The sequence below is a fragment of the Ascidiella aspersa genome, chromosome 7 (assembly GCF_963924565.1).
Source record: "Ascidiella aspersa chromosome 7, kaAscAspe10.2, whole genome shotgun sequence".
Classification (NCBI taxonomy): Eukaryota; Metazoa; Chordata; class Ascidiacea; order Phlebobranchia; family Ascidiidae; genus Ascidiella; species Ascidiella aspersa.
Window position 1 is genome coordinate 19091093 of NC_139453.1, and position 18522 is coordinate 19109614.

General features: G+C 33.9%; 1 protein-coding gene across 1 annotated transcript in view; it reads right to left on the minus strand.

Moving 5' to 3' along the window:
- The window catches only part of LOC146138156 (autophagy-related protein 2 homolog B-like), a 45225-nt gene that overhangs the window by 2104 nt on the left and 24599 nt on the right, over positions 1–18522 (minus strand). The window contains exons 14-28 of the mRNA XM_083393772.1: positions 17676–17931; positions 17008–17200; positions 14371–14469; positions 14208–14295; positions 13994–14148; positions 12681–12925; positions 12489–12610; positions 7497–7708; positions 6554–6669; positions 5772–5832; positions 5348–5704; positions 4863–5280; positions 4686–4795; positions 4186–4486; positions 1058–1166 (exon numbers count right to left, since the gene is read on the minus strand). Of these exons, the coding sequence (XP_083249898.1) occupies positions 1058–1166; positions 4186–4486; positions 4686–4795; positions 4863–5280; positions 5348–5704; positions 5772–5832; positions 6554–6669; positions 7497–7708; positions 12489–12610; positions 12681–12925; positions 13994–14148; positions 14208–14295; positions 14371–14469; positions 17008–17200; positions 17676–17931 (2842 nt within the window). The remainder of the gene's footprint in view (positions 1–1057; positions 1167–4185; positions 4487–4685; positions 4796–4862; positions 5281–5347; positions 5705–5771; positions 5833–6553; positions 6670–7496; positions 7709–12488; positions 12611–12680; positions 12926–13993; positions 14149–14207; positions 14296–14370; positions 14470–17007; positions 17201–17675; positions 17932–18522) is intronic.

The following is an 18522-nucleotide window of genomic DNA, read 5'->3' on the forward strand; positions in this document are numbered from 1 at the left end:
GGGGCCATCACTCTACTGTCTAAGCTATGTAGGCTCAGAAAAAAGGAAGTGTGGCATGCGGAGCCAAGTGTTGTGTGCCGTAGCTATTTATTCGGTCCATTTCAGCGCACAACGCATACCATTGCAATTGGGTTGCGTGTTTAACCGACACAGTCTTTTTTAAATCGTCGGGTCAGCTAATGCACGTGGCGTCGGGATGGTACAACACGTATTAGTGAGTCGGTCACAATTTTTGATAAAGTTAAACCGTGCGTACTCGCGTCTATATCCTGTTTATGATGGGCGAACTCAAGGCCGGCATTTAGTTAGACCCAATACAGACAGAACACTAATTTAACGAAACGCAAAATTTTGTGAACATTTTGAGAAATGAAGGCAAATATTTAAATTCGATTTTTTACAGTCGCGCAGATAATTGCGATAATTTATACTACCCAAGTCGAAAATTGCCGCTTCCACACATGCCGTATCTTTATAACGTGATGCTCTTATCGTGGGAAGGGTTTAGTTAACCCATTTTGGACACAGTCAGAGGCAAACAGTCAATGGACGACCAGCGACTGTTTTACAATGTAAGCTACATGTTTTTAGATCACCGCGAATGCAAAAATTCGGACCACATATGAAGTTTCTATTTACCGAACGTCTAATGCCACGTAGTGTAACTTTTAGGCATATGTAAAAACGTTATATGTCATTTTAAAAATACTTTAGCATATTTATCCCTCGGGCGAAGATGTTACGCTATTCGTAACGTTACTTTTTGGTCACATGTAAGTTGCCATATAATTTTTTCATAATCATGGGCTATAACGCGAGACTAGCAAATTTACCCGGACATGTTAGAACGTAATACGCAATAGTGATGGTTGATAAAAGCCCACAGCATGATGAATTGTTTTATTTAATTCAGGAGCCTTTCGAAAATCATTGCACTAATTGCAGTTGTGATTACCTTATATTGCCGATATAAGGCCATTAGTAGGAAACTAATTACAATTTAACTGGTAATTACTCTTTCAAAACTAGGATAAACGAGGGGGATTTTGTCTAGTACCTTCTAAAAGAAGCAGGTGATACAATGTTAAACGTTGTTTCGGCAGCTGACTGAACAAGACAAACCATTCGATTGGCAAGCTCAAGAGCAGCGGTTGATGTTGAAGTGCCTAAAAATGCCAATACATTGGTTACATGCATAAGATTGCTAAAATTTCTTGGAAATATAAGACCAAATACATAGTTTTTAACTGCAGAATATAATTTAATAGATTTTAAAAAAATCACAGGCATAAAAGAATACTATAGTATGTGCATTAAGCACATTTTCTCGACTGAATCTCTGCTACAGGCTTTATTTTATTATTGGAAAATATAAATTTTCATTGTGGGATTACACTGCGTAACAAACAAAAAATGTTCCTGGGCTTTGACACTATTTCCTAATACACTGTGGCAAGCAGTGGCGTAGCCAGCCGAAAATTTTTGGGGGGGGGGGGCCAAAAAATTTGGACTTTTTTGTTTAGCTTTTGTCATTGTATCAACTGCCGTGACGAACACAAAAACAATACTAGCAAAACGTTTAGAGCATCAACTGACTGAGTGTTAAACGCAATACTAAAAACCATATAAAGAGCAAAAACTGTCAAAAAGTTGTAAAACTACCTTAATATATAGTAAACGTAATATTAACTACATCGTTTGTGACGTAACAATGCATGACAATTAAATGTGTTGAATGCCTGTGATCGACTGATGTGGTACTGCTCATAAATGCTAAAAAACAAATTATTAAGAGTAAAATTTTTATAAATTTTGGAGGGGGGGGGGGGGGGGGCATGGCCTCAGGCCCCCCTGGCTACGCCTATGGTGGCAAGATTACTAAAAGCTTGCTTTTACACCTAAGAATGAAGTTCTTTAATTGCGGAGTTTCTTTGTTAATCTAGTCAGATGGAGCGTTAAATTTAGTTCTCAAGAGACAGCATTCTAAACGTATTTTAACTTGTATTTAGGCAAACTATTAAAAGTGCAAGCATGCGTTAGAATGTGTGAGTCATAGTAGGCATATTTTGGCAAGTCAGTCGGGAATTAGGTTAAGTACTGCAAAAAAATAGAAGGTAAGAAGAGAAAAGTTACTGATAATTTTAGTAGTTGACAAAATAAATTCCATACCATTTTTATGTAACAATTTACAATCATTTAAGTGGTTGTTAGTAAGCGCTGCTATGCTGGAAAGAATGCGTATCCAGACATTCCTTGTTTAATTGCTGCAATTTTAGCTTGGTTGTATGTAGTTACACCCCTTACGAAAAAACAAGGAAGATGCGGCAGATGGTGAACAGTTAATTGAAAAAAACACCTATTTTTAACAGTGGAACTTGTTGGATCCATCTTTCAAGTCATGCGACAGTCTTCACACATTTTTTTCGCTTTTCTAACAGAGATAAACTTTTCTCCTGTTATAATTGTTTTGATTATATTGTGAATCCTTGCATTTCACCAGTTTGGCAACTGTTCATTAAAAGCTTGAACAGTGGTCTATTACTTCATAATGACAACAGTCCTTCGATTCCGTTTGTTCAATCACTATATCTTAAACAAAACCACACAAGTGCCACTCTTCTGATAGCTTTAAAGCAGTGGTTCTCAACCTGTGGTACGCGTACCACTAGAAGTCATTTTGGGTGGTACGCAGAATGTTTTAATTAAAATAACAGTTTTACCAAAAGGATAAACGTTTTTTCTACAGTAGTAAACTGTACATTCATCGGTGATTGTATAGTTAGATATTTTATGCTTCAGTAATGATAGGAATTATTTCTTTCCAGGACATAGCAAAACAACAAAGAATCACAAAACTTGACTACAGGTATCTTGCAAAGTTAAAAAAAATACACTTTTTCGAGCCTAGTGGGCCACATTTGTTTCGAAATTTCCGGGCTAACTAATTAGCTAATCCGCCACTGTTAATAATCCAATATACATTTTGAGTAAAGCTGAGTTTTTCGTTTGTTGGTACGCAACAAGATCATAAAACCTCGAGGTGGTACGCGATGAAAAAAAGGTTGAGAACCACTGCTTTAAAGTATGGCCAATTTGACTGGCAAGTACTTTGACAAAATATGGCGTTTGTTTATGGGTCTCCAGAGGAGATTTACCAAATTTACCGTTATCTATGCCATTGGGGTAGTAAAGATACTACTGCACACCTTATAGACAAATTTGACCAAAATGAATAGACTTTTCTGTTGACCAAAGTAATAAATAGGACCTGTTAATTGACCACAGCAAAATACTTATGTCAGTGCTGCACATAAAATAAGATCTTATCAAAAAAATTGATGAAAGAATTGGAAAAATTTAGATCCCTTAGAAAAAGTTATTTCCTAAGATTCTGAAAGAAAACTTAAATAATTTTATATCCCACAGAGAAAAGATACTGAAATACAGAAACTTTTCTAAAAAAATGAACAATGAACGACAGAGTAATTTGTAACAATTTTGGTGCATAGTGACAGTTCTTTTAAACTCTAAAGTAGACAGGTAACTAGAATAGAAAACATATACTTCACTAATAACAAAACAAAAAAAATAAATACTATTCAATTTGTATGTTAGATTACATATTTTTACACTAAACCTGAATTAAAAAAAAAAAAATCATTCTCGTATTTTAGGCAGTATCTTGTCAACAGATACAATTAATCGCAAACTGGGAAAACGATGAGTGCAATAACCGTTTTACAATGTAGGCTACAATGGCAACATGTTTACCAATCACCGTGAAATACAAAAAACACCTTACCTGATATGAAATTTCTGTTTACTGAACACGAATTGTTATGTAATGCCATCTTGTGGGCAAAAATTATCGAAAAAAAAGATTTTTTTAACTAATATTTAGCACTCTAAGTAAGATGTTTGGCTTTCCTTAGCATTATTTTTTGGTTACATGTTAAATTGTCACAATTATAGGCTTCACAAAATTATACAATAGTGAATAAGAGCTTACAGTTTGATGGTAACTTATATTTTGTTTAACCACCCAAAATACATAACGAGTATTTTAACATTTATCCCAGAAAATGGTATTGAAAATGTTTTCCCAAATCAGATAGTGATAAACTTAGGTACAGCCTGCACTAATCCATGTTTATAAACAATAAAGAAACAATCCCTCCTGTTTACCAAATGCAGTAGTTCCTTTTTGTAGTCCTTTTATAATTCTGCCATCGCGTTTGTATTGCTCAACCGGCATCCATATAAGGTCACGAACTCCTTGGAAAAACTGCACCACTGAATGTAGAGGCCCAACTCCACCCAGTATGGATGGAAGCTGATTTTTCAGAATGTCATTTGCCCACTCATTCAAACAGAAACTGATAACACGGTCGACCCCTAATAATCCGTGTCGATGAACTATTTTACGCAGTTTCAACTGTGAGCAGTTCAACTGCCCAAGACCTTTCAAAAGACCGGCAACTGTTCCCTACAAAAAAACATATGACATTGCTTTGACAAGTCTATTTTATTTCCTTGCAATTTACTGAAACGCAAAAACAAAAAAACATTTTAAAATCTATTGGTCTAAAGTGTTTTTTTAATTGTAAAGCGGGGGTGTTACCGTTTTACTATTTAATTCCTTATACACTTTTTGTAAAAAGTTATTTAATCTATAACCAAGTGACCTGATCCATGTCCACATGCTTTCCATGGTAATCAAGTCTTATTGGTACATCAGGTGAAAAGATTAGTTCTTTAAAGTAAATTTGATGAGTTGTATCCATCTCTCCGTCAGCTGCCAAATATTACATTTTACATTTGCCCATAAGTTATTTACTACATAAAAAAATAAGTGAACATACTTGGTATGGATTCTGTCCTAGAAGAAATGTTATTTTCCACTGATACTGTTTTGTCATTTGAGTAGTGATTATACAAAATATCTTCATCTTCTTCTTTTGATAATGTGTGAACCATATCAAAAAAATTTGTCAAAAAGTCAAGGGTATCTTGATCAACATTTAGTTTAATAGGTTGTAAGGAAATGTAAAGGCGACATTCAGACGATTGAGAGTTTGGAAAACTTTGTGATTGTAGAGCTTTCACAAGTAACATGTTTGCATTAGATTGTTTCGGACTTGATTCACTGTGGAAGCCATACAAGAGTTTATTGATTTGAGATGTATCCAAGCGATCACGAATTTCAAAATCTGGAATGATTAAAATTGACCGAGAGGAAATAGTTTCATCATGGCTATAAATTTCATGTCGCAGGCGAATCTAGAATTTAAAGCAATACTTAGTAACTAGTCAATCAAAATAAACAGCACCATTTCACAACATGCACCTTAATCAAATGAACTTGAATAGAGCACAAAGTATCTCTTCCATTTGCATGTTTTTTTGAATATGGTGAGGATGTGGGGCTGGAACTGGACAAACTCTTGTGCTTGAAATCAAGCCCCCCAAATATCGACCATTTACAAGAAAGCTCTTTAACTGTGAACTTTTGTATAGGCAATGGAAAGTGTTCAGGAGCATCAAGTTGGTCAACTTTTCCGAAGACTGCACGGAAGTGGTTACTTGAAATCCTTATCTGGCTTGAATCCGTCAAGTATTCAATTTCTGGTTGGTCACTTTGAACATTTGGTGAATCCAGATCTGGATCGACAACGATACAAAACTCTTCATCACTAAAGGATTGCTGAAATAATGATTTGAACTTTGAAACTCATTATCATGAAATAGAAAACTATGAAAGTACAACTAACCTTTGGCGGAACTGTAGATGCTGTAATCCTTCGATTGTGACTCAGTGCCACATTTTTCTTTCTTAAAACACAAGAAATTGCCAATATTTAAATAAATAATTTTGGTATAATACTAAACTAAACTTATTTATCTATATAGGTTCCAATAGCTCTAGCATATAAGGTATGTAGTGAAGGCTAGATAATATTATTATTTTAATTAATAAGTTAAATTAGAAAACATTTCTTTAAAAAACTGGCAATGCTTTTTGTATTAGGGAGAGAATAAACAAGTAAACATATTGTAAAAAAGAAATGGATAAACAAGTAACCATAGCAGAAAATCCAAGCAAATGTGTAAACCTAGTCCCAATCAGCATACACTGGCAAAAAATCTGTAAGCCTTTTATGATTGCTTACTGTTAACTCACTGCAGTAAACTCACAGCATTACCATGTGACAATTTAATAGTGAAAATTGCTATGGTTATTATTGAAAGGATTACAAAAACACTTTCTAAAATGCACACTTATTGGCCCTTCTCTTTCACATAGAAGGAATCCTTTTTTTCTGTCTGGGAGAAAAATACTTTTGTTCTATTTATGAGTATTGCTATGACTTTTACTTGAGACCGATTTTATTAGATACATTGCTCAGTTTTTTTAGGATGCCTTAAACATCCGACTAAACATCTTTTTTCAAAGTATTAAAATGACATTGTCATACTAAATTGTTTTTTAAAAAAAAAAAGCAAAATTTAATGTAAAGAAATTAAATAATTTTGAAAATAAAAGTTTTCTTACCCGACTTTAGATACAGGAGCCGCAATATTTGTACTAGTGTCCATATCTTTCATTGCGTCCATCATCATATCACTTAGTGCATCATCATAATTACTTTTGCATGAAGTTTGCAAAGCCTACAGTAGAAGAAACAATTTTCAACTATATTTAAAGAATACCATATGGCGCTGTTTACAACTACTAAAATAACACTAGCAGTTTTAAACGAATATTTAAAACAAGATTAGTGGTATGAATGTAACTCTGGTATGAATTAAACAATAACTTGTATATTCGGAGACCCAACAGACAAATCTAATCAATCAATTATGGATTTTCATGCAAGCAAGGTTAGGTTGAATAAACTAGCCTGCCGTGAGGTTTGAACTTGAAACCTCGGCCATACCGCGACTATCCCTCTACCAACTGAGTTAAACAGGGTCACGTTCATTGCTTGCTGCATTCTGTGAGTATAAATTAAAAGGTACCATGTCAAGTCAATAAAAGATTCATACACATTCATGCACAAGAACTGTTATCTGACCCATTTGAAGTACTTTTTTTGATCGCTTAGGTATCGTAGTAGACCAGAATTAGACTACCCGAATCAGTAGATCATATAAAGATTTCCAAGCGCCAGATTAAAAAAAAGCCTGAGGTGTTTTCAAGGCCAGATTAAAAAAAGCCTGAGGTGAGGTCCAAACTCACGACCTAGTAAACAGGGACTGTGGTTATATCAACTGAACCAAACAGGCTAAGAGGGGAGCAAGTCAAGAAACAACATGACAACAATTTTTGTTGAATTCTATTAGATCAACAAAGGGGATCTACAGTACCACAAAAAGTCAATGAAAGATACATCATCATATGTGTACAACTATGTTTTGGTATACCTAATCGCCCGTAGAAAACAACAAAATAAAAAAATAAACAGAACAATAAATATGTTTTTGGAACTACCTACATTCAAATTTTGAGAGGAATCAAAAGATAAGGAGGAGTCATCAACTGCTGGGGTAGATTGACTTGTAAATGTTGTCTGAAGTAAATCACCATCTTGTGAAAGGTAAGTGATCAACCTTCCAATTTCAGCACATGAATCCGCACATGTCATTAAGTGAATTTCATTACTGGATAATGATAAATCAAATCCTTGCATTTGTTGCGAGGCAGAATCTATAAAAAGTGTAAAGCAAAAAAAAAATTAAATACAAGAGAAGTACTTGGGTACACTAGTGACTGTGCCATTTTGTTTAGTAGAAAATCTTATCAAACACTGATGGCAAAGTACTTGCTAAAATTTGTGCTACATGTTTTCCTATCCAAGTTAAATACAAAAAAACATATCACATGATGTAAAACTCCTATTAAATCAATGCCCAGCACTACTTGGTGCAACTTTTTTAGCATCGGAAAACATTGATCCATTTTAAACAAATTTTTTTGTGGCCTATAGTCAACAATTACTTTTGATGACATCCTATGCAGCGGATTTAGTTGTAATACTCTAACCTGATAAATACTCAGTTTAATCTGGGAACCCCGAATATATCACCTAGTACAGTGTTTTAGATTTGACGAATAGATTTGACGATACTACTGAAGAACAATTTAGCAAGAATATCAATTTTGTGTTTATCTAAACATACCAATGGGTACGCGTTCATGAACACATTAAGCAACTAATATCAAATCAATTTTTATATCTCAGAGTTTAAAATCATTAAGTTATTTTACAAATAGATAAATATGGTCTTAGGAAAGCACGTTGTAGCCTTCGCATATCAAAGCTTGTCTTTGGGTACATAATGTAATATTCAATGATGTAATGTTTTGCGTTTTGTTATACAGTTTCGGTTAGTGCTTGTCGCTTTAATTGCAAAATTCCCGTAGTTCAGGTCTGGAACCATGAACTTTTAAGTATAATTAAATTATCTGTACATGTTACAGCCAGTTTATGCGAGCTGGCGCTCGTCTGATCTACCATTTATCCTCTAATCTGTAAATTGTTCGTCTAACAAGCACTGGTAATTTTACATAGAAGCGAATAATCTCTCATTGGCGACTTGCAGTCTGAAAAAAGGCTCTTATCTTCAAGATTTTTTTATTACAGTGATTCTCTTTTAGGCGAGACGTTGTATTTATTTCCAAAAAAATACTGTAGACATGAAACATGCTGAATTGCTGGTTTAAAACAGGTTTTGAAACAAAGTGCCCTACCAGCCCTACCTTCTTGATTGTTATTGTAAACATTGCAACCGAAAAATGGCAACAGAACCTCACATTTAAAAAGGCACATTTATAAAGCAAAGTTATGAGTTTTGTAGGGCTAGCCTACTATCAGTGTTACTGTATGGTAAGCTATGTTCTTATTTCTTACAGAAGCTTGTCTAGTTAGTATATAGCAGCGGTTCTTAACCGGGGGCGCGAGCTCTAAGTTAATATTTAAATTTTTTGCAATGATTCTATTTCTGTTTCGTTTTGGTTGTACATCACTCCTACAGCGCTGTACAAACTCTGTTTTTGCCAAATTTAACAATAAAACTGCAAAAAAAATTTGCGCTCAGCGCGAATCTTCTGTTAAATGTAAACTTTTGTTAAATTTTTTCAGCACAAAGTCTCCTTGAGTGCAATTGCATGTTTTCATATCATCGAAGGTATAACGGCCCTACTTAACTTCAATTTTGCTAAGTTAGATAAACGATATTCATCCACTGTTCGAACTATTTTTTATCTCTACAACAGAGGGACTCAAACTTTTTGCGCGAATCGGTTATTTACAGGCCAACTAAAAAATTTTTTTTTCAAAAGGCATGATATATTAGATCGATTTAGGGGTATATCAGGGGCTCTGAGTCCGAAAATGCCATTACTTTTGCTGAGTTGGCTCTAGTTTTTGAGATATTGCTTTTTCTTACATACCATGAAAAATGTATGCTAGTGAGTAACATGAGTTTATAAAAGCTAAAGCCATGTGAAGCAGCTATTTAATTTTGCCTTAATGTTGAGATGTCTGGTACAAATGTTTCGCTTCGAAGGTAAAACAGGCATTAGATTACTTTCGGTCTACCATAAAACAGTAACAAAAGTGAGCCTAAGAATCACCATGATGGTTGATATTTTTGCATGAATGACATGTCAGGTTGGAACCGAAACAAGAAGAAGTCATGCCACTACCCCAACATTGGCTCTGCTTTACGGCCAGTTGCACACTGCCCTGAAATTCCTGTTCCCGTTTTTACGTCCCTGCCAGATTTGATTTCAGATAAAGCTGCGATGTTGGATGTAATGGAAGACGAAGATGGCAATAATAGCAACTGCAATGACACCAACATCTTCACAAATGCGAAGTAAACCAAAGCCTTTGACTTAAGATCAGCTAAACGACCTAGTTTGTGATTTAGGTTTATCTAAAGAAGCGTCTGAAGTCCTGTCTTCTCGCCTCCGTAACATTCTTGATTCGGCAACAAACATAACGTTTTACCGGGTCAGAGAAGAAATGGTAATGCAATTTTTATCCTAAAAAGATTTTTTCTGTACGGTAATAACATCGAAGGACTTTATCTATGGGTCTACTTGAACGTTTATCTATGGGTCTACTTGAATATAAACCAGAAGAATGAAGGTTATTTTCATTGACAGCTCCCCTCCAAGAAGTTTGACATGTGTGCTACTTCACAACGGAAATAAGTTTGCCTGTGTTCCAATTGGCCACTTAATCGATTTAAAGGAGCACTACCATTCTACCAAAGTGTAAAGATGCTCCTGGAGAATTTCTTATTGTGTGCATAACTGAAAGATATGCGTTGATTTGAAAATGGTCAACTTTCTCTTAGGACATTAAGGCGGCTACATCAAGTATTCCTGCTGTATTTGTCACTGGGATAGTCGGGTCACTGTTCATCACTGGATTAAAAAGGAATGGCCTATATATGTGAATAGCTTGAATTCGGTAATATCTAAAAATCTAGAGTCAATTTGCAAAAAACTAATGGCATTTTCGAGCTCAGTGCCCCTGATATACTCTAAAATCGATCTTACCTTCCATGCCAAATTTTTTTTGTTGGCCAATGTTTTTGCAATATTGCCGTTGTATTGTGTGTTGTCACATCTTTTAAAACACGATAACGCAATGTTTAATTTTTGCGCTTGACATTTTTATTTGCGTTCAACATCACAGCCTTACAAATGTGGAGTAAATGCCCTCACAACACGTTTGTCAAAATTACCTCATGCATGAGCAATTTGCTGTATTACCAATGCAAAAAGACTCCTGAATTTACAGTTTAGTGCCAATTAACTAATTTTTTTTCGACCGACAACATGCTTCACTATTTTCAAGTTGTTTTAGTGACATTTAATTGAAATTGTCGAATTGCTATTCGTAGTGCGGCGCAAGGAATAGAAAAATTCCAAACAGGGGCACGACTGAAAAAAAGGTTGTGAACCACGGTCTGGTTCTCAGCAGATACTTTAAATTTTTCTTTATTATTCTTTAAATTTAGACAACCATAAAGCAAAAAAAGCAATAAATTATAATGCTGAAGAGGAAAACTTTGTTTAATGATTAGCTACGCCAGAAGTATCCTTGTTTCATAAAAGGACATATTAATTTCGAAGCTGAATGCATTACTAGTGGATATGGCACGTTTTTCTCAAACGTAACAATTCTACTTTCGTTTTACTTGCAGGCAAGAAATGTCCTCTTTTGGGGTAACTTATATGCCTTTTTTATGCGGCTCCTTGCAAACCTTAGGTTTGAAATGCGGCTCTGGCACTAAAAAGGTTGAGAATCACTGCTCTAGGCGCATTGCAGTCGGTCAATAGCTTTACCATTAGTGTGAGAGCGTTCTTTTTTGATCGGATATTTTAATTCGATTTTTACAGGTGTCTTGGTACCTTGCTATCTACATATAATAGCAGAATTTGCATCTCAGGACAAGTGGTTAAAGTGGTACTTGGATGCTGGCAAGTTGTTGCCAAATTGCTTCAGTGTTGATTTATTAGGACAATCACATTAACTTACAAAACAAACATACATTGCTCGATGCTCTTTGACAACATTTTATTTCACATTTCAAAACAATATATTTTTGATTGGTATTTTAGTTGTGGTTTTGATAAAAGTAAACAGATTTATTTCATGCAGCCAATAAAACTCATGCGGTTGTTCCTTACTAAATAACTACGGTTAACTAATAATTTTGGCAAACAATAGGGATAAGGCGTAACACTTATCATACTAATGAAATTCTAAATGAATAAATTGTTGTTGTGTTGTTATTTTAATGCATTATTACAAATATTAATATTATTATTTCATCAACTTAAAACTTCCAGGACTGTATATACTGTTGCAGGACAACAAATGTGAACATTGTTGTATATTAGTTTAACGTTGACCTTTAGTAATCTCACAGCATCTTTTTGACATTGGCAAACACTAATGGATTGGAAATTGCAAAACGCTGCACCAAGTATTCACATAGCTGCCCATCCAAAAACATTTAGGTGACAGTTACTAAAGGTTAGAGTCAACAAATGGTATCGCCCACAAACAGTGTTAAAACCTCTTTACCTCTCCAGAAGTGTGTGTTTCATAATTTATGCAATAACTCAACGTAAAATGTATTCCTATCCCCGCAACCAATTTGTTAACGATATTTGGTAAACAAATTAAATGTTAAGTTCTGTAGGTTTTATAACAATTCACTTTTTAATCAACTTTAGTGGAGCATCCTGCAATTTTTTATGGAAACAAGATTTTTTATTGTTAACAATTGTTTAATCAATATTGGTCAAATACAAGGGGTTTACAGCTTCTATTGTCGTGCCTGACTATTTATTGCAGTTACAGTGGGTGATGAAGTTATTTTGGTCAATAACATACTGTAGTACATGCATGTATTTAACCAGCTTTCAATAAAACATTAAATCTATATGCCTATTATATTACCTTTTTCAGCATCTTGTATGTTATTTCCAACTTTTGGATTGGCCATTTTTACATTTATTTCTAAAATGTTCACGTCTAGCACACATATCAGGTCAGACAATTGGAAGCCGTTGGACAATGACCTGAACACAAAAAAAGCATAGGTAAATAGTATCAGTTTTATGGTATTCAATATTAACAAATTTTCGCTACTTTTCTGACAAATAAACGGATGCATTATCCACAACAACTTGAAGTACAAAATTAGGGGACCCAGCAACAATGTTGGATGATAAGGAGAGTGATTGAAGGTAGACCACAGAAGAAAGTGTTGGTTTCATATACAAAGGAGTGTATTGAATTGCAGAATCTTCAATATGAAGGTGAAGTTCTGTTAAGACAGCAGGAGGCTTGTATCCCAAAATAGATTCATCCAGTACATCAAAAAACTCCAAAAGCTAGAGAAACAGTAGGTTTAAAAAATAAAATATATCTTTTAAAATTTGAAATAGCTATTTTCCGAAGGCAAAATGTAATTAAACTAATTTTGGTTAAAATAGGTATAAAACACATTTTATTGTAAGGAATGTCGACCTAAGCAAATTTATTCTGAGATGATAAATGGCAGTGATTGATGAACTTTGGTTTAAACAGATAATTGGAATAATTATTTTTGAAAAAGTTTTATGAAGACCAAGAATTTTTAGAGTCATGCAGATAATGCCATAAATTAAACCACACCAGGTGATTAAATGTTGTTTCCAAATAAGCGCAATCCTTATAAGATGGTACCTTATTGTAGGGAAGCATTTAGTTAACCCATTTCAGACCTAATGAAAGGCAAACAGCAAAAAAGGGACGGCCAACGCCCCCTTGCTGTCTTACAATTCCAATAAACACAAAATGCGAAAAAAAACACAAACCTTTTTTTTTTTATTTAAAGATTGTGCAGCACCATATTAAAATTAAAAAAATTGTGTTATTTTAACAACATTTTTGCATTTTTTAGCCGCATTAAAAAAGATGTTAAGCTGTCTGTAATATTGCTTTTTAGTTACATGTTCATTGCCACATTGATATTTTTATATTCATCGGCTTTAGCATGAGGCTAATATAGCATAATGGATTCCTAAATTTGTGTTGTAAAACAAAGATTTGCAAAGAATATAAAAAAAAGAGTAGATTTTGCGAAGCATGGCGCTTATTGCAGGCATATTTAATTTACATCACCAGAAGAATGCCAGTAGCTCTTTACCAGTGAAGAATTACACTAGTAAACACTCTATAAAGTTCTTAATGTTCGTTAGTTGCCTTAAAACCTCTTGGCAGAACCTTAAATTTTCTTAGTTCTTGGTGGGTTCTGCTGTTCTTGTTAATCACAATATTGTTAACAGCTTCTGTTTTATTTATTCATGTTTGTTTAAATGTCACATACACTTAATAAAAGATATAACTAGATTGTCTTTCGTATTTTTTACAGTTAAGAAAAAAACTAAATCAAATAAAAAGATACATTTATTATAAACCTGTTCAATCCAGCTATGTCCCACTGGAACAAATATATGGTTGAGTGTAGTACGGGATAAAAGCAAAGATACCAAATATTGCTTTAGGGGTTGATCTTGATCACTTTCCATTTTAACAGCTAATGTTAGCATGTTGTTATTGTTACCCCTGCAGTCTAAAAGCAAGAAACAAAAACAGATTCATATAAATTTTCTTGTTTATAAGCACACTTACCTGTTGACTTGTAAACAAGTGCAGTTATAGCTGAGCGAAAGTTTTTGTCAGAAATATCATCCAGGCTAACATTTAAAGAATTGCCAATCTAAGGTAGAAAAAAATTATTGTTCTTTGTTAGTTTCCAGACACATTTGTAACTTTCATAAATGTCCATAATTACTTTTTGCCTTAAAGTTAACCTCTGGACATCAAAAGAAATATAGTCCAAGTTTGGGTCACCATGAAATTGAGTAGCAAAGCAAAGCATGCTGTTATTGACCTGTAATTATCAAAAATACAATGTTATTTAAAAATTTAAGTAAAATCTTCGCACCAAATGTTTAACTTAAATAGGAAACTTATATTCATTCTGTCAGTCTATAGTTTTTGGGGAATATATATTAGTAACTAAACGTTAAACAATTATTAAGTGAAACGTGTCCGACCCCCTTTTATATATATCCCATTTCAGCGTATCAAATCAGATTAAAACTATCATATACAATTTGGCAAAATGTCACATTTCTTGATAGATTGTTTCCAAATTAGCAAGAATATCCTAATTTATGCCAAGTTACTAAAGTTACTCTTTAAGGATATATTCTAGTTTCTCTGATTTGTTCAAGTGGAAAAAAATGTTGTTACAGAGAGTTCAATCGACTACAAATACTTTACATGGAGTATTATTAAATGTCGCAAACTGGATCTTTGTTGTTTAAATGGCAACGGTTCATAGATAAGGCTATTAGACTTGAGCTTCTGTCATTCAAAACCAAAAGCAATTGTAAGGCCATAAACACGACTGAACACCAGGGCAATGTTATTAACACAATTTTTAGTCTGGCAGTGGTTCTTGCTCCTTCTGCTGCAAACTTGTTAGTTCTGTTTATTTTTTCATATCTTTTCCCTTTGACAAATAATCTATGGCCCCCCGATGAGAACCTCTTGCAACCCCCATGTTGGGAACCACTGTTTTAAACAAATGATTTGGTGAACTACTAAACAATTTGTTAATTTGAGTTTGGAATATTACTATTTATATCTGTGGCATAAAAATGTTGGTCTGTATAAAATTTATTAATCGCATATGGACAGCTATCCCTGACCTCTCTGAATCCTGTTTACCTTTACTAACAACAGCCGCTCATTAACAATCCAAAATATAGTCGATATCAAAACTGCGCTTAAATGCCAGATGTTAAACTCTGTGTGAACAAATAACATTTCTCAATAAACCCAGGTGTTTGGATGTTATTTTGATGATCTAGATCAGGGTGGTCTAACTTCTTTTTATCGCGGGCCAAAAACAGGGTTTATTTTATCTTGCGGGCCAATGTTTTTAAATTGCGATTCTTGGGCTTATTGCTGGCAAATTATACATAGTCTATGGCAGTGGTCTCCAACCTTTTTTATAGGCAACCCCAATTTAAATCAAATAAAATCAGAATTTACATTGCAACACCATTTTGGAAACCGTTGCTAACAACGTGCACCAAAATGATTTATTTTAGGAAGTAAATTATGAATTTGAATTAGGCACATGAACGAACCCAAAGATTTCAATTAAGTTTAACACTAAATTGCATTCAGTGCGATGGTTGCACTTGCATGGTATCAATTCACCAGTTTTTGAAAACGCGACTTCACTTTGCATGAAATAACCGTCATGCTTTACTTCTATGCGATTTACGATGTTTTGTTTTTAATATGCACATTGCGCTGAATGTCGTTTAACACAACCATGTGCTAAAAACGGAAACAAGTACCGTAGTTTACTCACAAAATTAAACAGTCGGGTTTTAATTGCATCGAAATCAAAAAGTAAATAATTATTTGCTGAAATCTTTGTAACCTACAGTAGCAGCTCCTCAAGCTAAAAACATCTATGTTCAGTATTGAAGAAACAAAACCTTATCTTTGCTATCCACTCATTCACGTTTATTGTGTGACGTCATTGCAAAGAAAATACAAAAATCGTACCAAAACAGTAGAAACATGATGAGATATGGTGACCCCAGTAAAATTTTAGGCGACCTCATTTGGGGCCGCGACCCACAGGTTGGAGACCACTGGTCTATGGCATATATACTAACTTTATGGAATGTATACCTTTGTTCAGTTACGGTATAGTTATGAAATAATTTCAACACCAAAAAACTTAAAAAATCAAAAATTGAAGTGATATTGCCAGATTGAACCAAAGCTGACTATCAGTTCGCGGGCCAAAAAAGCTGAACTCTTTGGCCCGCGGGCCTGCAGTTGGATCACGCTGATCTAGATCTCATTGCAATGACAGGTGTATGCATTTCTGTTATGGTAATTAGTGTCTCTTTATAAATAGTTTTGGGTCATTCGTCTTAAAATGTTGATATAGATATATATTGCTGCAAAGCAAAGCTTATTACATGTTTTGTTTACTTATAGCGAAACAATTTCAAACTTATTTAGTGCAATTTATGCATTTAAAGCCACATGTTTGATGGGGAAAATTGATTCCTTGTTTATACACACATAGTGATTTTTATAATCGGTATGATATTTTTTACTTTAGACTGGTAAAATACAGCAAACTTAAAGAATTTTAAGTTGTTTGTAGCTAACAAAGGTACTACTGATAAAGTTAACTTAAAACATTTATTTTTTATTTTTTTGGCATAAAATTAAAAAGAGCAAACAACCAAGGCTTAGTAAATAATTTAGGATATTTTGTTGTTTATTCTGCTCTTTGAGGGTTGGGCAATTGGGCATCTGGACACCAAGAGTCTGTATCTTTAGTTAATTTAAAACCTTAACACATTCTGGCCTCACAAAGTGTTACCTCCAAAAGCAAATGGTTGTTAGTCAGTCCAGCTGCCATGCCAGAATCACACAGGATTGAAATTACTCCGCTACCAACTTCCAAAGATATTGTGGCAAGTGTTTTCTTTGTTCTATTGTTGATTTTGCCCAGATGACATTGTGATTCAGGTTCATCATCATCATCAGATTCAGATGGTGAAGTAAGACTTTCTCTATACAAACAGATTAAGATATCATAGCAGTAATCTAAATTCTCGACTGTAGTGTGTAATTATTGCTTGACAATTACGCTGTGTACCACTAGAATGTAACATGATAAAGTCTCACAGCAATTGTTGAAAATTTAATAAAAAATATAATTGTGATATAGTACTTTCACACTGCAAACATTTTAATAGAAACTCTGAAATCTTAACTGGAAAAAAATAAGCCTGATTTAATTAATGTTTGCACATTATCTTGTATTGTTTAAAGGCACAACAAATACATTGCTTAGCATCCAAATTACTGTCCCTAAATGGCTATAGACTTTGAACTTAAGGTATGGATCATCTCACTTTTCTTTTTTTATAAATGTTTTATGTTTTAAATCACACATATCACTAAAGCTACTAATCTTTCACCAAACAAACCTTTGAAATGGAAAGCTTAAGGCAATTATAAAATATGTTTAAAAGCAAAATTTACCTTGATTCGTTAAGAAATGGAAGAAAATTATTTTTTATGGCTAGGTTGCCTGATCGATGTTCACACAAAAACTTGTTATTTGTTTCTTTATTTAGAGGTTCCCAGAGCAGCAGGTCATTGCACAAACGGTTGTAAAGATTTTCAAACAATTTCTTTGATGGAAGGTGGATAAGAAGCATAGGAAGCTTTAGACTAACTCCAATCATTGCAGTTGAGTGAGCGTGATCAACAAAATTGGACAATTCTTCTGCATTTCCTGTTGTAATGGAAATAATTATCTTAAAACAAATAGCTCTAGTTAGTTGTTCATAATCAGGGGTCCCGAACAAGTTTTTAGTTGGCCAGCAAAAGTTTCCAAATTTGAATAATAATATTGATAAATAATGACATGTCTCATCAAAACTACACAAAGAAACCACCTCGAAATGGAGGATGATCAAAAATGTGCTCTTTCAGAATTTTTTCCTCATATGGATAATTTATTAAAAACAAACAGTGTCTAGCGTTCTATGATGACAATATTAATACCCATTGATGTGAATAAATATGTTCATTCATATGAGCCATATCTTGCATGAGACCCTTTTGCTATTATTTGGAATAGAACTTATATTTGTTGACCTTTGTTAACAAATGTAGGTAGTTTATTATAAGGCTAGTTACCATCTCATATAGGCTATACTCATGGACCCCTAGAAATGTTCCTGTGGATCCCCAGTTGGGAACCCATTGTCTATGTTTATCATAAATTACAGAATACATCAGAAAAAAATTATAGATTGAGTAGAAGAAATTTTCATTTTAGAGAGTTCCATGCTACTAGTGAATTCCACTTAGCAAGTTGTCA